The following is a 17,595-nucleotide window of genomic DNA, read 5'->3' as shown; positions in this document are numbered from 1 at the left end:
AGCGCTCGTGTCCAGGGCGCTCTGAAAACCATTAACTAATTAATCCGGTGCCAAAGGCTGAGAAATCATTTCAGAAGCTCAAGTCTTGGGATGTTTAATGAAGTGAGATGGAGCCTTTCAAGTGGCGGTAACGTGATGCTGCTGGAGAAGTTGTTAGAGGAGAGCAATTAGTGCTTTCCTGGGAAATACGGGCCGTATTTATTACAGCACCTCACGTACGCGTGCGTCTATCCTGCCGCAGCTGTTCCCCCTGTCCTGCCGCAGCTGTTCCCCACTCGCCTTCCTCACTTCCTCTTCCTCACACTTTCAGGCACGTCAACATCGGCAACCAATTCCAAGCGGAGCTTCCCGACCTCCAGGACCCAGCCCGTTTGGAAGAGGAGGAAGAGGGAGCGTCGCTGGTCTGGAAACCCTGGGGCGACATCGAAACCAACCCGGAGACGCAGGAGAAAGGTTTTTCTAACGCTTCTCTTCCACTTTCACCCCACCCAGGGATATGATGGGTTGAAAATTCCACCTTTTTGGGCTTCTCTCCCTCCTTTTCTTGCCCGCCTTCATGTTCGAGGGAAGGAGATGGCTGGGTTTTGGTGGGAGAGTGACTAAAGAATAACGGGCGACGCTCTCGGCAGCGTCTTCCATGAAAAACGGGCGTTTGGAGCTGTCCCACCTCATCTGCGGCGCCCTCGGGAGAGGGGAGTTTTCAAGTGCCTCAAGTCCTCATCTCTACACCTGGGAAGGCTTAAAAGCACCGAGACCGCTGATCCCACATAGGCTAGCTGGCTATGAAGTACATATTTTCCCAAATTCAGACAAGAGAGTTCTAGAAGTGCAGTTTTCCCCAGCATTACAAGAGAAGTTAGTGCTGTGTCGCTCACAGCAGGACACCGGGTAATGGCGGTGACAGACGGAAGATGTCACTGCGAGCCGATTGTGATGCGTGAGGTGAGTTGCCGGGCAAGCGATGACCTGCAGAGGAGGCCACCACCTGGTGACTGTGACCACCCCGGGAAGGCGGAGGGCTAGTCGCCCCGCACAGAGGCCCCGGGCTCAGTGTGCAGCTTGCACTGTGCAGTGAGGTCCTCGTCCTCCTCCCGGCTGGGCACGGCCGTCTTCTCCTGAGGTACCCCGTGTGCCACAGGGCGCTGACGATGGCTTCTGCTTGGGAGAGGAATCGTCACTACGGGGACCTGCAGAAAGCAGTCGCTTTCCTCCCCTCGCCCCTTGCTGATAGCTCCCTCAGGAGCAACAACACCGCTCAGAGTGTCCACGGAGTGCTGCTCTTTGCGGATATCTCAGGTGGGGGGAGCAGGGAGGAGCAGCCACGGACATGAGCCATGTGGGGACACAGCAGGCCCTTTGAGCCCCTCAGACAGAGTGGTCATCTTGTCACTGCTGAGGTCTTCTGCTGGGATGCCCACAGAGAGCGGGATGGGTGACCTTGGGCGGTCCATCACGGCTGCCACCAGTGCGGAGCTGGCACGGGAAGGTGTCCCCTACAGGCTCTCGGGCCGGGCATCGCGGAAACTGCTGCCAGGTCTTTTGGCCCACATGGGCATTTCCTGATTTCTGGATGTCCCTGTTCCAGGTTTCACTGCGTTGACCGAGAAATTCGTGCAGAGGAGCGGCGTGGACAGAGGCACTGATGAGCTGGCGCAAACGCTCAATGAGTACCTGTGCGACATTTTGGAGGGTAGGAGCCGTGCTGCGGGACTGTGTGGCATCGGGCCGTGATGGTGGAGGGTGGAGGCAGCCTGGTCCTGCCTCCTTGGAAGGGCTGGGGCTTTCTGTGAGGAACAGCGAGCGCAGCCAGGGTCTGCTGGCGGGTCAGCACCAGCGCGGGTCCTTTCTGCTCCCCGCTGCGGCCGAGGAGGCACCCACTTTCTCAGCAGCCACCTCGGTGCCTCTGGCGTGAACAGCCGTCTCAGTGCTGCGTCAGGGCCCAGAGCAGGCTGAGGGCATCCAGCAAGTGCTCCAGGGTCTGGAGCGTCTGTGCTATGAGGAAAGTCTGAGCGAGCTGGGCCTGGTTTGCCTGGAGAAGAGAAGGCTTGCGGGGGGGACCTTAGAAACGTGCCTACAACCTGAAGAGAGGGTGCAAAGAGGACAGAGCCAGGTTCTCCCCAGTGGTGCCCAGAGTGGAACAGGAGGTTCCCTCTGTGCATCAGGAAACACTTTTCGACTGTGAGGGTGACTGAGCACTGGCAGAGGTTGCCCAGGGAGCTTGTGAAGTCTCCCTCCTTAGAGCTATTCGGAAACCATCAGCCACCGTCCTGGTCAGCTGGCTCTGTGCAGCCGGGCTTGAGCAGCGGGGCTGGACCAGATGGACCCCAGAGGTACCTTCCAGCCTTCACCTTTCTGAGGTCTGGTGGCATCTGGAGGCCCTGCCTCCCTGCCTGCTGTGCGGGTACAAGGGCTGTGACCACCGTGAGCCTGGGAGAGAGGCCGGAGCGGTGCTTTCCTGAGCTGTGCCCCACAGTGCACCCTTGCCCCGCTGCTCCCCCCAGGCAGAGGGCCTTGCTCGGTGGCTTCTGGAAGAAGGTGTCCACATGACTCTGCCTTCTGAGGAAGCACTGCTGTCCCATCCAGCCAGGTGGGCTACTTCTCCCCTTCTCTGGGCAGTGACGGTGGAGGGCAGGCTCTGTCCCCTGGGAGTCCTGGGGAGGCCAGTGGCAGTGCTTTCATTCTGTGTGTCTTCAGGTGACGGGCATGGATCCGATGCCTTGGTCCGAATGCCAAGACGCCTTACGCAAGCTCGTACAAGACCCAGTGAGACACCGCTCAAAAAGGGAAGGTGAGTGCCCACTTCCCCTTGCTCTGTGATTGTCCCGAAAGGTGGGGCTTTGCTGCTTCAGGGGCCAGAGAGGAACCACCTCCTCCCTCTTCCCTCTGTCCGTTAGCACTCAGGCTGTTGGGCCTCCCAGGGCGGTGGCTGCTGCCGCCTCCTTCCAGGGGAGAGCTCTGCCCTCAGCATCTGGAGGTGGCAACATGAGCAAGCGCAGAAGACTCTTTCTCCCCCACTTCCAGGGCCAGGCCCTGCTTTGCAACAGCTCGTAGTCCCGTCCACCCAGCGACCACCTGCCTTTTCTCTCCTCAGGTGCCATGAGGCCTACTCTTCTCTTGCCCAGTGACCTGAACGCCAAGGATGTGCTTAGGAAGTACGTACCAGTCGCTGCTCTCGGGAAGGTACGGCAAGGCCACCGCTGCTGGGGGCTGCATTTTCGGAGGGCAGAAGAAGTGGTGCCTTGCAGAGATGGAGCTCTTACGGGAACAGACCAATCAAAGAAAATGCGCCCTGTGATGACAATGCAGGGAAACTGAGCCCAGGGGCACCGGTGCTGCACCATTGTCTGCGTTGTCCTCAGAGAGACATGGGTGGCAGGAGGAGGACTCCTGTCCCTTTGTCTTTTCCGTGGCTATGGTTCTGGGTGTGCCGCGGACACGACGGTGGGATAAAGGGGAGATTCCCCTGAAGTCCCTGGAGCATCCCTGAGGGTCTCCCCTCATGTCCGTACCGGTCCCCAGATGGCGTGTTAGCGGAGCAGCCTTCTCTCCTTTGTCATTTGTGTTATGACTCGGCGTCTGCCTGCCGCAGGCTGGGCGGCCTGCCCGCCCTTTTGCACCGAGAGGAGGATTTATCCCTTCCTCTGCTATTACCCGCTATCGCCAGCACGCCTGCGCTCCCTCGGTACTGGTGTGGGCAGTAAGAGCCCGGGAGAGCAGGCTGGTGAAGCCGTCGTGCTCTTGTCTTCCAGCTCGATGCAGGACTGCCCATGGATCTCCTCTCTGAGCTACGGCCAGTCACCTGCATCTTTGTCCAGCTGCAGCTTGCTGCAGGTACCAGCTCGGTGCATCTCAGCACCGTCCTCAAGGAGGCCAGCAGGGTGATGCTAGAAATCCTCTCTCCTCACAAGGGCCACATCAACAAAGTCCTCCTGTGTGATAAAGTGAGTGGGGGGGAACGGTGGCCTCCCCCAGCGCCAGAGGGTGGGCAGTGAGCGCGAGGGAGAGACTCCCTCTTAGGCGCTGTAGCAACATGTTCCACATCTGTCCTGGGCAGGGCTGCACGTTCCTCTGCGTGCTGGGACTCCCTGGAAACAAGCTGCCCTGCGAGAGCCTTCACGCCCTGCAGAGTGCTCTGGAGATCTTCAACTCGTGCTCCACCATGCTCGAGGAAAGAGAGTGAGTGTGTGGCGGGGGTCGGCGGGGTGCATGCTGCCTGGGACGGCGCAAGGGGGCTTCACAGAAAGAGATGTGCCTTCTAGCTTGCTCTCCCTTGTCCCTGGCAGGAAGGAGGCAGTGCCCTGAGAGGTGCAGGCAACCCCTGGGCTCAGCCCACGGCAGCCAGACGGAGTCCCTCCAAGCACACTCTGCTGGCCACCGCGCTGGAAAGAGCCCTCGTGAGGGCCAGAGGCCGCTGCGGCCAGAGGCAGGCCCTTCTGGGCCACTGCCCCATGAACGGGGATGGGGCCCAGCCACCTGATCCCAAGTGGCTGTCATCGCCAGGCGGTGACATGGCGGGCGCCTTCTTCCCTCTCTCTTTGCTCACAAGAGGGCTGTGGCCCTGCACGTGCTCTGCCCCTGCCCCTTGTCCCTTGCAACCTGCAGATGTTGCACCCCTGAGCTCTCCACGTCCCCGAGACCCACGCTGGCAGGGCAGCACAGCCGGTGGCCCAGGCTGGCACCGAGGGGAGGTGTGGGAAGGGATGAAGCCAGGCGGGCAGGACTGTGCCTGGGGCGCTGCTCAAGCCCTGCTGATTCTCTGTGTGCCAGGACAATGTCTGTGGCAGTTACCAGAGGGACGATGTTCTGCGGAGTCACTGGCCACCCGCTGAGACACGAATACACAGGTATTGGCCTGGAAGGGTGCCGCGGGGCTGGCGGCACGGGCCACACCGACGCATGCTCTCTCTCTCTAACGCGTGCTCTCTCTCTGGCAGTCCTTGGCCAGAAGGTGAACTTGGCTGCCCGGATGATGGTGCACTACCCTGGGCTGGTGTCCTGTGATGCAGTGACCTACGCCGCCTCCCGGCTGCCCGCTTCCTACTTCAAGGAGCTGCCGGAGAGAGAGATGAAAGGCCTCAGGCAGCCTGGCCCTGTCTATCAATACGTGGGGGTCACCGAGGAGAGGTGAGTGTCCTCTGAGACGGTCGGAAGCCCTGGCGTGGCAGGCTTTTTGCCCCTCTCCCCTGCTGTCTCCAGCTGCTGAGAGAGCGGGAGTGAAACCAGAGGGATGGGGAAGGTTTGTCTGTCTTGGTAGACACAACCTGGCCTTGTGGGCTGGGTCTAAAGGGCTTTGGGCTGTGCTTTCCCTGCTGTGCTTGCTCCACCACGTGCCCTGGGAATGCTGACCCAAGGAGTTTTCTGTCCCAGCTGCTCCGAGCAGGAAGCTTTGGGCCAGTCTGGTCCCCATGGGGAAACGTGGACCATCGGGACACTCTTCCTCAGGTCTTCCTGCAGAAATCTCAGCTCTTCTGGGCCAGGATTTCACCTTCCCTTTAGAGGACGGTTTGAAGGTTACCACTGCCGTCTCTTTGAAACTGCGGGAAGACTTGAGCCAAAGGTGCCAGGTGCTTGGCATCCCAAGCCCTTCAGGGACACAAGTCCCCCTTTCAAAGACGCTTGGTGTTCTTGGCCAAAGTGGTAAAGCTGTCTCCCAGCCAACAGCACGCCCTGGCTTCTTTCACGTGTCTTCTCCTGTTTCTCTGTGTTTGGCCTCTGGGGATGGACTCTTGATATGTTCTCCTGTCCCACCGTGGCCGCTGGGCTTCTTTACGCTTGAAGCTGTCGTAGCGTGTCAGCTTGAACTTTGGCTGGGAAAGCGTGCAGGGGATAACAGCCTGCTCCAGAGAAAAGCCGGTACCCGAGGAGCACCTCCTTCCCTACCACGCCAGGCTGCTTCTCTAGGTCCCCTGGCTTCTCACCGTCTCATTGACTTGTGTTGTCTTTTCCCCTGCTTCTAGCATCTTTGGCGTGGGTCTTACCAAGAAGAGGTCGGAGTACGTCCCCTTGCTGGGTAGGTGGAGAACGCCTTGCTCTTCTGAAGCCCAGGTTCTTCCCCTTGGTAACTTTTAGTGCCTTGCTGGGAAGGGAGAGGCTTTTACCAGGGATGGTGTTGCCTGCAGCAGCCCTAAGAAAGCGCCGCCTGTCTTGGTCTCTGCTTGCTTGATATCTTTGGGTGGAAAACGAGGTGGGGCGCCTGCTGCTCCCTGCTGTCTTCCAGACCTGGTAGGAAGGTTGCTTTCAACTGTGGAGCTGCTCACAGCCTGGGGGCTAAACTGATCCCTGTCTTTGGGGTCAGGAAAGAGATTTCCTTCTGCCAAATCGATGGAGAGTTTTGACGGTGGGTTCTCCTCCTTGTACTCCTCAGAGCTGCTTTCTTGGCAGCATCTGGGCGAAGACACGGCAATGTCAGGAGGCAGGGGATGCCTGTATTCACTCGGGGTCTTGCCGAATGTTTTGGGCCCTGTTGTGGGTTAACCCCGCTTGGCAGCTCAGCCCCACAGAGCCACTCGCACCCCACAGTGGGATGGGGAAGAGAATCGGAAGGGTTAAAGGGAGAGCACTGGTGCGCTGAGATACAGACAGCTTAATAGGGAAAGCAAAAGCTGCACACACGCCCAAAGCAAAATCAGGCATTCATTCACTGCTTCCCATGGGCGGGCAGGCGTCTTGCCATTTCGAGGAAAGCAAAGTTTCATCACGTGTGACGGTGACTTGGGAAGACAAATGCCATCACTCCGAACGTCCCCCCTTCCTCCTTTCCGCCGGATTTTCTTGCTGAGCACGGCGTTGTATGGTCTGGAATAGGCCTTTGGGCAGTTGGGGTCAGCTGTGGTGGCTGTGGCGGCTGTGCCGCCTCCCAGCTTCTTGTGCACCCCCAGACTGTTCGCCAGCGGGGCAGCGCGAGCAATGGAAAAGGCCTCGACGCTGCGCAGGCGCTCTTCAGCCATAACTAAAACCTGGTTGTGTTATCAACAGCGATGTTTGGTCACAAATACAAAACATAGACCTGTACAGGCTATTGCTGAATAAAATTAACTGTAGCCCGGACCAAACCAGAACGGGACTGACGACGCTGCCTTAGCTACTGGGAGGTGCTGTGCAGCTCACGGCACAGCGAGGAGATGCTTTGAGTCTGTTTGGGACGCAGCTGCCTGAACCGGCTGCAGTCATCCCTTACAGTCTCGTGCTGGATCGCTGCGGGGAGTCGCATGGGGCCGGCAGAATCTCCGTGCCTGTGGGATAGGGGAGAGGGCGAGGGGGCTGCGCTGCGGGGCAGGCAAGCAGGTGGCCCCGTGACTGCTCTGAGGAAGGCAGAGGTGCCCAAGCGTGGACGAGCAGGTGGGAAGGAGGCCTGGGTGCCGGCAGGCTGGCCGATGTGGTAGCGGGGAGGGAAGCTGCGGTGGAGGGTGCCCGCAAAAGGGACGGCTCTTTGCTTTTCAGCACGCCCCCAGCAGCTCGTTCTCTGGTTTGTCTTCGCAGGTCGGAAGCAGGAGACTGACCTCTTTGTCAGCTGCTTGAACGCCTATAGGGATTCAGGCCAAAGGAACATCCTGGCGGTTGAGGGCACGATGGGCTGTGGAAAGAGCCACTTACTTGCTGAACTGGCCTCTCTAGGCCAGGATGCTGGCCACAGGTACAGGTTTTCCACCTGTAGCTTTGGGACGCTGCCCCTGCCCATCCCCTGACAGCCGTGGAACGCTCCAGCCCCTCTGCCAGGGTACCTGGCCCTTGGACTGCAGCCTCCCGACAGAGCCTCCTGGAGACACTGCCTGGGAGCACCTGCGTGCTCCGCTCCCGCCTCTGCCTCTTTGGGGAGTTGGAGGTGGCTTCTGGAGCCACGGCCTTTCCTCCTTCACCCCTGGGTCAGGCGCAGATAGAAGGAAAGAGCCCAAGCTCAGTGCTTTTCATCCCACTCCAGACCCCAGAGACAGCAGGGCTGCCTGTCTCAGAAGCCCTGCTCGCCCTCGGCGTGTTTCCCAGGAGGAGCACGGGGGCCTGTGCTCTGGCAGGCAGACCGATAAGGTCTGGAGCCCAAAGGCAAACCCACCACTTGCTCCATTCTTGCCTCTCAGCCCCGTGAGTTCCTCTGCAGGGGGCACGTAGAGAGACCTAGGCCGGCGCTGCAGAGACACAGGCTCTGGACCCGGCTCTCCCGCTGGCTTGGCAGCAACTGCCCCTCTGTGCCCTTTCTCGTACGAGGAGGGAAAAGCTTGGCCTTCTGTGGGAAGCGCTTGGAGATGGGGGGCTGAAGAGCTCCCCCCAAAGGGCACCTCCGCCCCTCTTGTCTTAGAAGGCTGGGGCTGTGGGGAATCTCAGTGCCTTTTGCTTTTGCACCGCAGGGTGGTTGCCCTGGAACTGCTGGAGATCGACACGAGGCAGCCCTTCTCTGCCATCCGCATGCTGATGGCCAGGGCCCTGGGCCTCCAGGACTGTGAATCGCGCGGCGACAGGCAGCGCGTGCTGAAGACAAAGCTGCAAGGGACAATCGAAGAGAGCAGCTACTGCCTCCTCAATGACATTTTCGGTGTCAAGGTGAGAGCCAGAGGCCCCTGTGGATGTTGAGAAGGCCTTCTCCTGAGCTTGTCTGGGTCTGACCTTGAGTGGGCACGCTGCTGGGAGTGCCTTAGCTCCGGGATGGGCATTGCGGGGGTCACAGTGTGCATTTGCCATGCCTGGGCCCGGGGGGCTCCCTGTCTGTGGGGCTGGTGTCCTGCGCCGCATCCGCAGTGCCCGGTGCCTTGTTCGGCACCCTGGAAGTGGCACTGGAGAGAGGCTGTTCCTGACCTCGTGCCGAGGTCACCGCTGTGCGAGGGGTCTGCCCCAGCCAGCCCACGATTCCCACAGCCAGAGAACCGACTCAGCCCAAGCCCCAGCTCTGCAGAGACCCTCAGCAGAGGGCCTTTGCTTTAGGCTCTGGGTGGAGTCCCCGCTGCGGCTCCCTGCCCCTGTGCTGGGCAGAGGTGAGGTGCTGAGGCTGTCAGAGACGGTGGGCTCTGCGGTCTTGCGTGCTGGGTAGGTGTGCCGAGCCCTGGAGCCGTGTTTCTCCCTGACTCTGCTTTTCTGGCCAGTTCCCCATTTCGGACAATGTTCGCGAGATGGATGAAACTCAAAGAAGACTGGAATTGCACTCGACTCGGGTGAAAGTGCTGGAGAAGGTGAGCATTTCTCCTTCCTTCCCCCTGGGTCAGAGAAGGAAAAACCCTGCCGTCTGCGGGCTCTGTACCACTGAGGTGTGAACAGGCGGGATGACTGCGCACCTGGGTCATGGCCCGTCAGAGCCCGAGAAAGCCCTCGCCCCCCCACTTCCCCCCGCAGCCCCACAAACACACCCGAGGACTTTCCTCCCGTAAAGTGTGCCCTGGAGGAGGAGCAATGTCTTCTGGGTTCCCTTGCCCGAGCTCCCTCCTGCAGGGCAAGTGATGTTAGGTATGACCCTCCAGTCTCAAAGAGTCAGTAAGCTTCCGAGCGGGAAAGTGGCTGGGGAGAGACTTCAGAGCATCCTCTCAAGAGACGGAGGCTAAATCTCGTCCCCTGCAAGACAGCTGAGAATCCACTGGATTCCCCTCAGAGCAACCTGCTTTTTTTCAGACCCTTACAGGAGATTTTGGCATATTTGTCATCGACAATGCCCATTTCATCGACCCTGACTCCTGGTTCATCATGTCACCCGTGCTCCAGAAGGTCTCCCTCTTCATGGTCATGAGCTTAGCCCCAGGCTACGAGATAACCGAGAGCTTTCGCAAAGCCGCAGCAGACAACGCCACGTCCCAGAAAATCACTTATCTTCATCTGGACAAGCTGAAAGCTTCAGTTGTGATGCAGAAAGTCTGCAAGGACCTCGGAGTGGTCAGCATCCCCAGGGATCTGGTGAGGTAAGTTGGAGGCAGGGGAGCTCTTCCTGAGGGCCTGAACCTCTGCTGACCGTGGTAGGGAATCAGGCCCCCAGGCAAGGGAGCGCAGGGCCGCTAGAAGCATCCCGGACTCTAGCGAGTGCCAGGCGTGGGCGGCTTGTTATGCCTCACCCTGGTGGGTGTGCGCTGAGAGCGGGCAACTCCCGAGACACCCAGCCTGGGAGGTGTCAGCCTTGGCTGCCGCACAGGGAGGAAGGGAGGAAGAGTCCTGAGCCCAGCTGTGTCTGGGTGTGAACAGAAAAGGCCTTGGTCTGGGTGGCTGGGCTGTGGGGGAGATTCCCCGGGGCAGAGGTCCATCCTCTCCAGGCTCCTGAGGAGAAGAAAGGCAGGGCTCGCTGCTCTGCGCTTTGGGCATTGTCCGCAATTCTTTTCCCGTGGACTTCGGCAAAGGCTGGAGGGTTCAGGGGGCACAAAATCCCAAGGCAGTGGGAGGACGATCCCTTTCCAAAGTGAGGTGTAGCTGTGATGAAGATGCTGGCTACCCTGGTATGCCTGAGTGACTGGCCGCCCAGCTGAACTGTGTTTCACCTTACTTTCCTTGTGCCGGTCCCCGACGGGTCTGCTCCTGTGCAGGTTCCTGATCCGAACCAGCTCAGGGATCCCATATTACTGCGAGGAGCTGCTGCGCTGCCTTCGTGCCAACGACATGCTCCAGTTCTGCACCCGGAGGCAGTCTGGAAAAGCAAAGGACAACTGGGAGAGCCTGATCAGTAAGCACCTTGGCTGCGACTAGCGAGTTGCTGTGGCGTGTTCTCCACAGCAGAGTCTTGCCCCGTTGTTCCCCCATGGCTCTGGGCAGAGTCAGATCTTGGTCTGGCGGAGGTGTGGGCTCCTGTGCGCCTTGCTGTTGGGACAGGCAAAGCAGGGGCAGTGAGTTCTGGTGGCTCGGAGGGACCTACATTCTTGGGGCGGGGGTTGTGGGGCTAAAACACAGGGGAAATCCTTCCGAAGCACATGTGCTTGTGGTGTTTCTTAGGCATTCCAATGGGCATGCAGTTTAGCTTGGCCAAAGGCTAGCTCACTTGAGAACAAACCCCAGCTTGAGGTGAGGGACGAGCCCAGGAAACTTGAATGCCAAACCATAAATCCCCACAAGAGTGCCGGTAACGGAAGAAAACGGTGGTAATGCCATCCGAGAGAGCAATGCCAGCCAGAGTGCCGCGGCCTTGGGAAGAGCCAGGACTGAGGCCACGTCTTGCATTAGCACCAGCAGTTTCCCTGGCTGGGAACTGGTGGGAACTGTTTTGCTCTGCTTCATGACCACCACATTCAGGGCAGGCACTGGACCATGTCAGGGGCGACTTGTCCCATCCCAAGTGAATCGTGAAGCGCTCGCGAGCTGCGAGTCGCTTTGCGAACTGCCTTATCGGTGCTCTCTTGCTCCGCCCAGCATCTGCAGCCGAGGCTTCATCCCTCGCGGCAACCTGGAGCTCCGAGGCGCGGAATGACGGGAGGGTCTGCCTCCTCAGGCCAGGCGTGACCCTGGAGAACACCGCGCTGCCCATCCCCTTGAAAGGTAAGGAGCCGAGCGCCGCTCTGCCGGCTGTCGGCTGTGCTGGGGCTCCTTCCCGGGGCAGGGGCTGGAGGGAGGCCGGGCATCCGTGTGCTGCAGAGTCACCCTCTCAGCGTGGGGGCTCTGCTGGGAAGGCGGCTCCGGTCCCAGCAGAAACAGGCCTGGGGCTGCAGGCAGCCGCTTTCCCCTCCTGTGAGCCTGCTGGCTGCTCTCCGTCAGCAGGTAGGAGAGAAAAGGTTATCCGTGCAACACTGAAATGGCTCCCTTTTCTCACCAAAACAAATACTTTGCTGGGAAAAGGCTTTGACTTGCCTCTGTCCCAACTTTGACGCAGCATCTGTATTGCTGTTCTCTTTTTAAGTTCCCCAGCTAATGCTGGTCTCAAGGCACTTAATCCAAACCAAATCCTTCTCTTTTTTCTTCTTTTTTTTCATTTTGTTTTGGTTTTTTGTTTTCTGCGGATCGGCATGGAAATCCTCCTGTAGCCAGGGGAGCTGGATGGGGGAGCTTTCAATGAGTGTCCCTCCTCTCTGGCCATAGACATTTGTTATGAATTGTGAAGAGACATCATGCTAAAGTATTCCTGCTGTGAAGTGGCTTTGTCCAAAAAAAAAAAAAAAAAAGAAAACCAAGAGAAAGGAATAGTATTGTCTGGCCAAGTTAAGGCAAGCGTTGTGGGGAGCTCTGTGTCCACCTGTGATGTGGGGAAAGTTCTCTGTGTGTGCTGTTGGGCAAAAGCCTACTCCAGATCTGGTAGGGCACATCATGGGATGCGCATACCTGCTGGGTCCTGCCCTCCCTGCCCTCGGTGGGGGAGCATTTGTTTGAGCATCTGGCTTTTCCCCAGGCCTCATGGCCTGCGATTCCATCAGGAGCGGAGCCAGTTTGAAGATGCCTACCCTGGGTTGCGATTGCCCAGTAGGTGCAGCCGCAAGGAGAGGAGGCCAAAGTCTACCCCATCTCATGGGTTGAAACTTTCCAGCCTCTCCAGCCTCAGCATGGGGAAGAGGCAAGAGAGACGTGTTGTTTCTTCTTGACAGAGATTGCGCTGACTCAGCTGGATCGGATGCAGCCGCTGACGCGGATGGTTGTGAAGTTTGCAGCCATCATCGGGCCGGTGTTTACCACCCAGCTCCTGTTGCACATCCTTCCCACTGGCCTCAGGACCCATATGAATTCCTCGTTGGACGAGCTGGTGAGCGACAACATCCTGAGGTGGCTGAAAAACACAGAGGTGCCAGAAGATGTGCAAGATCCTACCGAGGGGCCAGCCACCTCTTCGCAGGTGGAGAGCAGTAAGTGGTAGCGGGCAGGTGGACAAGGGAGCTCCCAGCTGTGTCCCGGCAGGGCTCCCCAGGGCATGGTGCGCTTCCCCTGCTGTGAGGGGTGGCTGGGGCTCAGGCAGGCACGGCTCTTTGCGATGGGTTGTTCAAAGACCTTACGGGTCAGTCTCAAAGCCCGCTAGCTTTGCGCTGGAGGGAGGTTCCCACCAAGTGCCATCCCGAGCGCTGCTCGTAGCACAGGCACGGGAGGGCGTGTGGAGCCCCTGACATCCTCTCCCAGCCACCTGATCAAAGATGCTCTCCAGGTTGCCCCGGGGCCCTTGACGGGCTTTTATTCAGCTTTGACTCCCCTGTGGTGCAGGAGGAAGCTCAGGAGGCTGGGGACTGCCTTGCCAAGAGCAGGGAGAAAGTGCTGGACGGGGCTTGCTTGGGCTGGTGGTGACATGCCCAGCTCCTGCCTGGAGCGCAGCTGAGCGTTGTGTCCGCGGGGCTGGGCTAGCGTCAGCAAGGCAAGCTGGGCCCTTTTGCCCCGTGCTGCAAGGCTCGGTGTGCAGCAGTGCTGGTTGGCTGGCAAGGGTGCACGCCAAGGCATGACTCTCGTGCCCCGGCTGCGACGGCCCTGAGCTGGGGCTGATGCCGAGGCCCTTTGCCTTGCAGGTGTGCAGAGGCCCTCTCCCAGCACGAGGACCGAGGAGCAGCAGCCTGGCGTCTTGGCCTTCTGCGTCCCGCTGCTGCAGAAGGCTGCGTACGAGCTGTGGCCCGGGAGGCAGCGAGTCGCCTTGCGCGGCAAGTGTGCCGCCTTCCTGGAGCAGCACGCGCACAAATGCAGGAGCTGCGGCCAAGGGGAGTTTGTCGCCTTCCACCACTTCGCCGTCACCAGCAGCCAGGACGGAGGCAGCTGTCGGGACCCTGCCGACGGAGGCGACTCATGCAGCTGGGAGGCCTTGGTGCTGGCTGGAGAAGAGCTGAAGCAGGGTAGGACCCACGCCACTGGGGGTACGCTGTGCACCGTGCTCCACAGCCCGGGCCCTCCAGGAGCCCAGGGGTGTATGCTGGGGATCGGCTGGGAGGAGGTCTGCCGGGGACGAGCCCAGGAGCTGAGGACAACCACCGCAGACTTTGCTCAGCGTGTCGGCACCCTCGCAAGGGTCCTTGAAGCCCAGTGGGAGAGCGAGAGCAGCTCTTCCCCTGGGGCAGGCGAGGAGGTGTCTAACCCCCTGTTTTCTTTGCAGATGCCGCAGAGCAGCAGGCTTTCACGGAGGCGGAAACCGGGTGAGCAGACAAGGGTTTGATTCTCTGTAAAGGCAGGGGCCTCAGGGGTCTCCAGAGGAGACCAAGGAAGCGCTGGCATTTGCCTGCCGGTTGTGACTCTAGCTTAAGGAAGAGGCTTTCTGTGAGGTGGGAGCTGGGAAGAGATGGCCACGGAGGTGAGACAGTGCTGGAGGAAGCCCGTGGGCTCCTAGTGATGGTCACACTACGCTGGAGCAGGCCTTGCTTTCCAGTTCCTCGAGAGGAGCGCTACAAAATCTGCAGGCGAAAAGCCACCACAAGGGAGCCGGGTGGTTTGCCTGAGGGAGGTGACAGAAAGCCCAGCTTGTCTTCTTCTCCCTGGCTACAAAGCAGCTGTAGGAGTCATGCCTGCCCGTGGGCTCGCGCTCCCTTTTGAACAAAGGGCTTTTGATGGCCTCTCTGTGGGGCAAAAGACCAGTGTAGGTGATGCCTGTGCATTCTTTGCTCTCTTCTTCCCCTGGGAACGGTGCTCTGACTAGTGTGGCGGAGCGGCTTCTGCCAGAGGGCGAACAGACAACTGAGCTGCCCGACGAGACCGACAGGCAGCACAACGGCACACACTGGTGTGAATGCCGAGCCATCGTGGAATCGGTGCTTGTGCCTTTGGCTCGCCACTACGTGGCAATGGGCGATGCCGACCGAGCCTTTTACTACCTTCTGGAGTGTGCTGCTGCCTACCTGCACGTCTCCAACAGCTACATGGTGAGTTGCCTCGCTCGCCAGCGCCCATCGTGCACGGAGTCCTCTCAGTCAGCTGGCTCTGGGCAGGACAACTTCACCGCTGCAATAGGGCATGCCTTGACGGGGCCTTGGAAGGGACATGCTGGGGTCAGAGCCTGACTTCTTCCTCCGGCTTGCCTCTTCTGTGGACGGAGACACAGGCCACCGTGCCCATAGCAGGAGGGGAATTAGCAGGGAGGGGATCTGAAGGAGCACTGGTGCCTGTGCTCTGAGCCGGCGTGACTGTGTTGGGGCGGGCATCAGCAGGGGGAGAAACGGGCCCTCTTAAGACAGATGCCAGAGGCAACAGGGGAGGACGAGGCCGGCCATGGGCTCTGCATCACGCTCGCCTGCTCTCTCTGTGCTTGCGCAAAGGCCCTCATGAAGCTGAACGAAGCGGACGTCCTGAGGAAGATGAAAGCCACTGCGATAGCCTGCTTTGAAGAGGCCACCTTCTTCAGCCTCAAAGGGGAGGTAAAGAGATGGGGAGGTCTGGAGGGATGTCCTGGGGGATGGAGCTGGATGCTTTCCCCGGCTGCAGGGGCTATCCCTGGCATCACAAGCCACCGGCAGACTCCGGCAGTCTCTTGGCCGACTCGAGCAGATCAGGGTGTTTCCCTTTTCCTCTGCAGGTTTGCTGGTGTATGCAACGCCTTCAGCTGGCAGAGAAAATGATGAGGGAGGCTTTGAGCTTGCTCAGAAGGAACTTCCCCGAGACCTTCCTTGGCGCCTTTGTCAAGGCTCAGGTGGAAAAGTTGCCTTGTGTCGCTTACGTGAGAAGAGCAGCCTGCCTTCTGCAGAAGGGCCGGTAAGGAGCAGAACTGAGAACCCAGGGGAGGAAGAGCCATTTCCTACCTGGTCCCAGACCTGCCTGGGCTTGAGGCCACACGTGACCTGACGCACGGCCCTTACAGGACCGAGGGGTTAAGGAGCGATGTGCGGGTGGAATGGGGAACGACAGAGCCCCACACTCCCTCCCCCCTGCACGCTCCTTCCCCCCGGTAAAAAGCAGCTCACAGCCGGGGCTGTGCCTGCCGGCACGCGTCGACGGCGGCAGGGCCTTGGTGGTGGCTGGGGACAGAGAGCTGCAAACAGGGAGTAGAGGCTGACGAGGGGCAGGGCTCAGGAGACGGGGAAGGAGCAGTGGGTGGGGGTGAGGTGTGAGAGCGAGGAAGCTCAGAGGGCGATAACCCTTTTCTTGCCGGTTCCCAGCTTTGCTTGGGCCCCCGGGCGCTGTAGCGCCAACGCGCCCTCTCGAGCGGTCAGCTTCCCCTGGCGGCACTGCTTTGTTTGCCCCCTTCCTCTCCATCAGCTCCCTTTCCTCCCAGGAGGTGCGACTGGCTTGTCCGCCGCCCTGCTTTCCCCCAGCCCTGTCTGATTTAGCGCTGTACAGCGAGAGCCTCTGGGCCCAGCAGTTTCTCTCGTGCAGCAGGATGAAGAGGCTGGCCTGGCTGCTGCAGCAGAGCTGCTGCCTTTCCTTACTGGAGCGCCTCTTCAGCCTGGAGGGCACTTCCAGCGGACGGAGGTTCTCCCGCCTGGCAGCGCGCATGAAGGCCAACACGGACAGGGCGTTGGACTCCTGTTGGACAGCAGAACTCCCGCCACGCACAGACTTAGGACACAGACAGATGCCAGCACAGACGCAGACACAGGTACAATTGGGCACACAGGCACCGTACAGAGACCTTCACAGACGCCGGCACCAACACAGGCAGGGACACCCGTACTGATACCATCAGAGATACCACCGCCCATTCCGTTGCAGGTGCAGATGCCGTTGTAGAGGCCGTGGCAGACACAGATACCGCTGCAGACGCCCTTGCAGAAACCAGGTAGTCTTTCAGATGCAACTGCAGACGGAGATGCCATGGGAGAGACAGATGCCACACCAGATACCCTTTCGTGCGCCACTGCAGATGTAGACAAAACCGGAGTGCAGAGAGCATTGCAGATGCCCTTGCAGACAGAGGGAGCGTTGCTGATGCAGGTACCATTTCAGAGGAAGGCATCTTTGGGGATGCCGGTGCGGATGCAGATAAAATTGAAGATGGAAACGCAGATGGAGACCACGTTGCAGGTGCTGTCGTTGCAGGTGCTGTTGCAGGTGCAGTTAGCGTGGCAGATGGTTTTCTTAAACAGGGACCATTCAGGACAACTTTACCGACTTCTTCTGTCACCAGAGCTGTATATTTGTTTTCCAAATAAAATGGTTCTTATGAAAACTCTGGAGTTCTGTTCTCCGCCATACAACTCTGCAATGACCAAGTCAAGTGGTATCGCCAGAGCGTTTCAATCTACTAGACTTCAGGAGACATTGATTAGCATTTGTAAAGCAACTTGACAGTGTTTTGGAGGGCTACAAAAGTAGAATTTGTAATGGCATGTTGCAGTTCCTTCTTTGTTGGATGGAGGAGTCAATATTAGTACAATTAGCCACTTCCCATCGCAAGCAGTTTTGAAAGAATCCAGCGTGTTTTGAAAGAATCGGGGAAGGAAGGCACTTCCTTGTGTTTCAAGCCTCTTCTGTCAAGGTACATTGGTACTGAAGTTCAAAAATAAGCACACATATTATGTGAGTTATCTCTGAAATAAGTCCGTTCACTGACAGAGAGCCGCCACATTTCTATTGTAATTTCACCAAAGACACCAAAGAGTAAGACATTTGTCAATGTCAGGCAGAGTTTGCCTTTGGTGAAGCCGTGTTGGCTGTCACCAATCACCTCCCTATTTCCCATGTGCCTTAGTAGCGTTTCCAGGAGGATCTGCTCCCTGACCTTGCCAGGCACAGAGGTGAGACTGACCGGCCTGTAGTTCCCTGGGTCTTCCTTTTTTCCCTTTTTGAAAATGGGCGTTCTGTTTCCCCTTTTCCAATCAGCAG

General features: G+C 58.9%; 1 protein-coding gene across 1 annotated transcript; it reads left to right on the top strand.

Annotated features, from left to right (window-relative positions):
- The first annotated feature begins 322 nt into the window (after window positions 1-322).
- On the top strand, window positions 323-16,933 carry LOC141751649 (adenylate cyclase type 10-like). The gene is made up of 23 exons (XM_074608785.1): window positions 323-453; window positions 1,586-1,690; window positions 2,695-2,788; window positions 3,092-3,180; window positions 3,750-3,941; window positions 4,055-4,176; window positions 4,768-4,844; window positions 4,935-5,124; window positions 5,958-6,010; window positions 7,480-7,633; window positions 8,340-8,532; window positions 9,069-9,155; window positions 9,589-9,872; window positions 10,485-10,621; window positions 11,302-11,427; window positions 12,465-12,719; window positions 13,365-13,682; window positions 13,940-13,979; window positions 14,477-14,699; window positions 15,093-15,191; window positions 15,350-15,525; window positions 16,147-16,369; window positions 16,483-16,933. The coding sequence occupies exons 2-23, from the start codon at window positions 1,643-1,645 to the stop codon at window positions 16,498-16,500; spliced, it is 3,198 nt and encodes a 1,065-aa protein (XP_074464886.1). The 5' UTR covers window positions 323-453; window positions 1,586-1,642; the 3' UTR covers window positions 16,501-16,933.
- Window positions 16,934-17,595: the final 662 nt, after the last annotated feature.

Source organism: Larus michahellis, chromosome 15 (genome assembly GCF_964199755.1).
Source record: "Larus michahellis chromosome 15, bLarMic1.1, whole genome shotgun sequence".
In the NCBI taxonomy this organism is placed as follows: domain Eukaryota; kingdom Metazoa; phylum Chordata; class Aves; order Charadriiformes; family Laridae; genus Larus; species Larus michahellis.
Note: the sequence above shows the minus strand (reverse complement) of the source record. Positions and strands in the feature narration are given on the sequence as shown.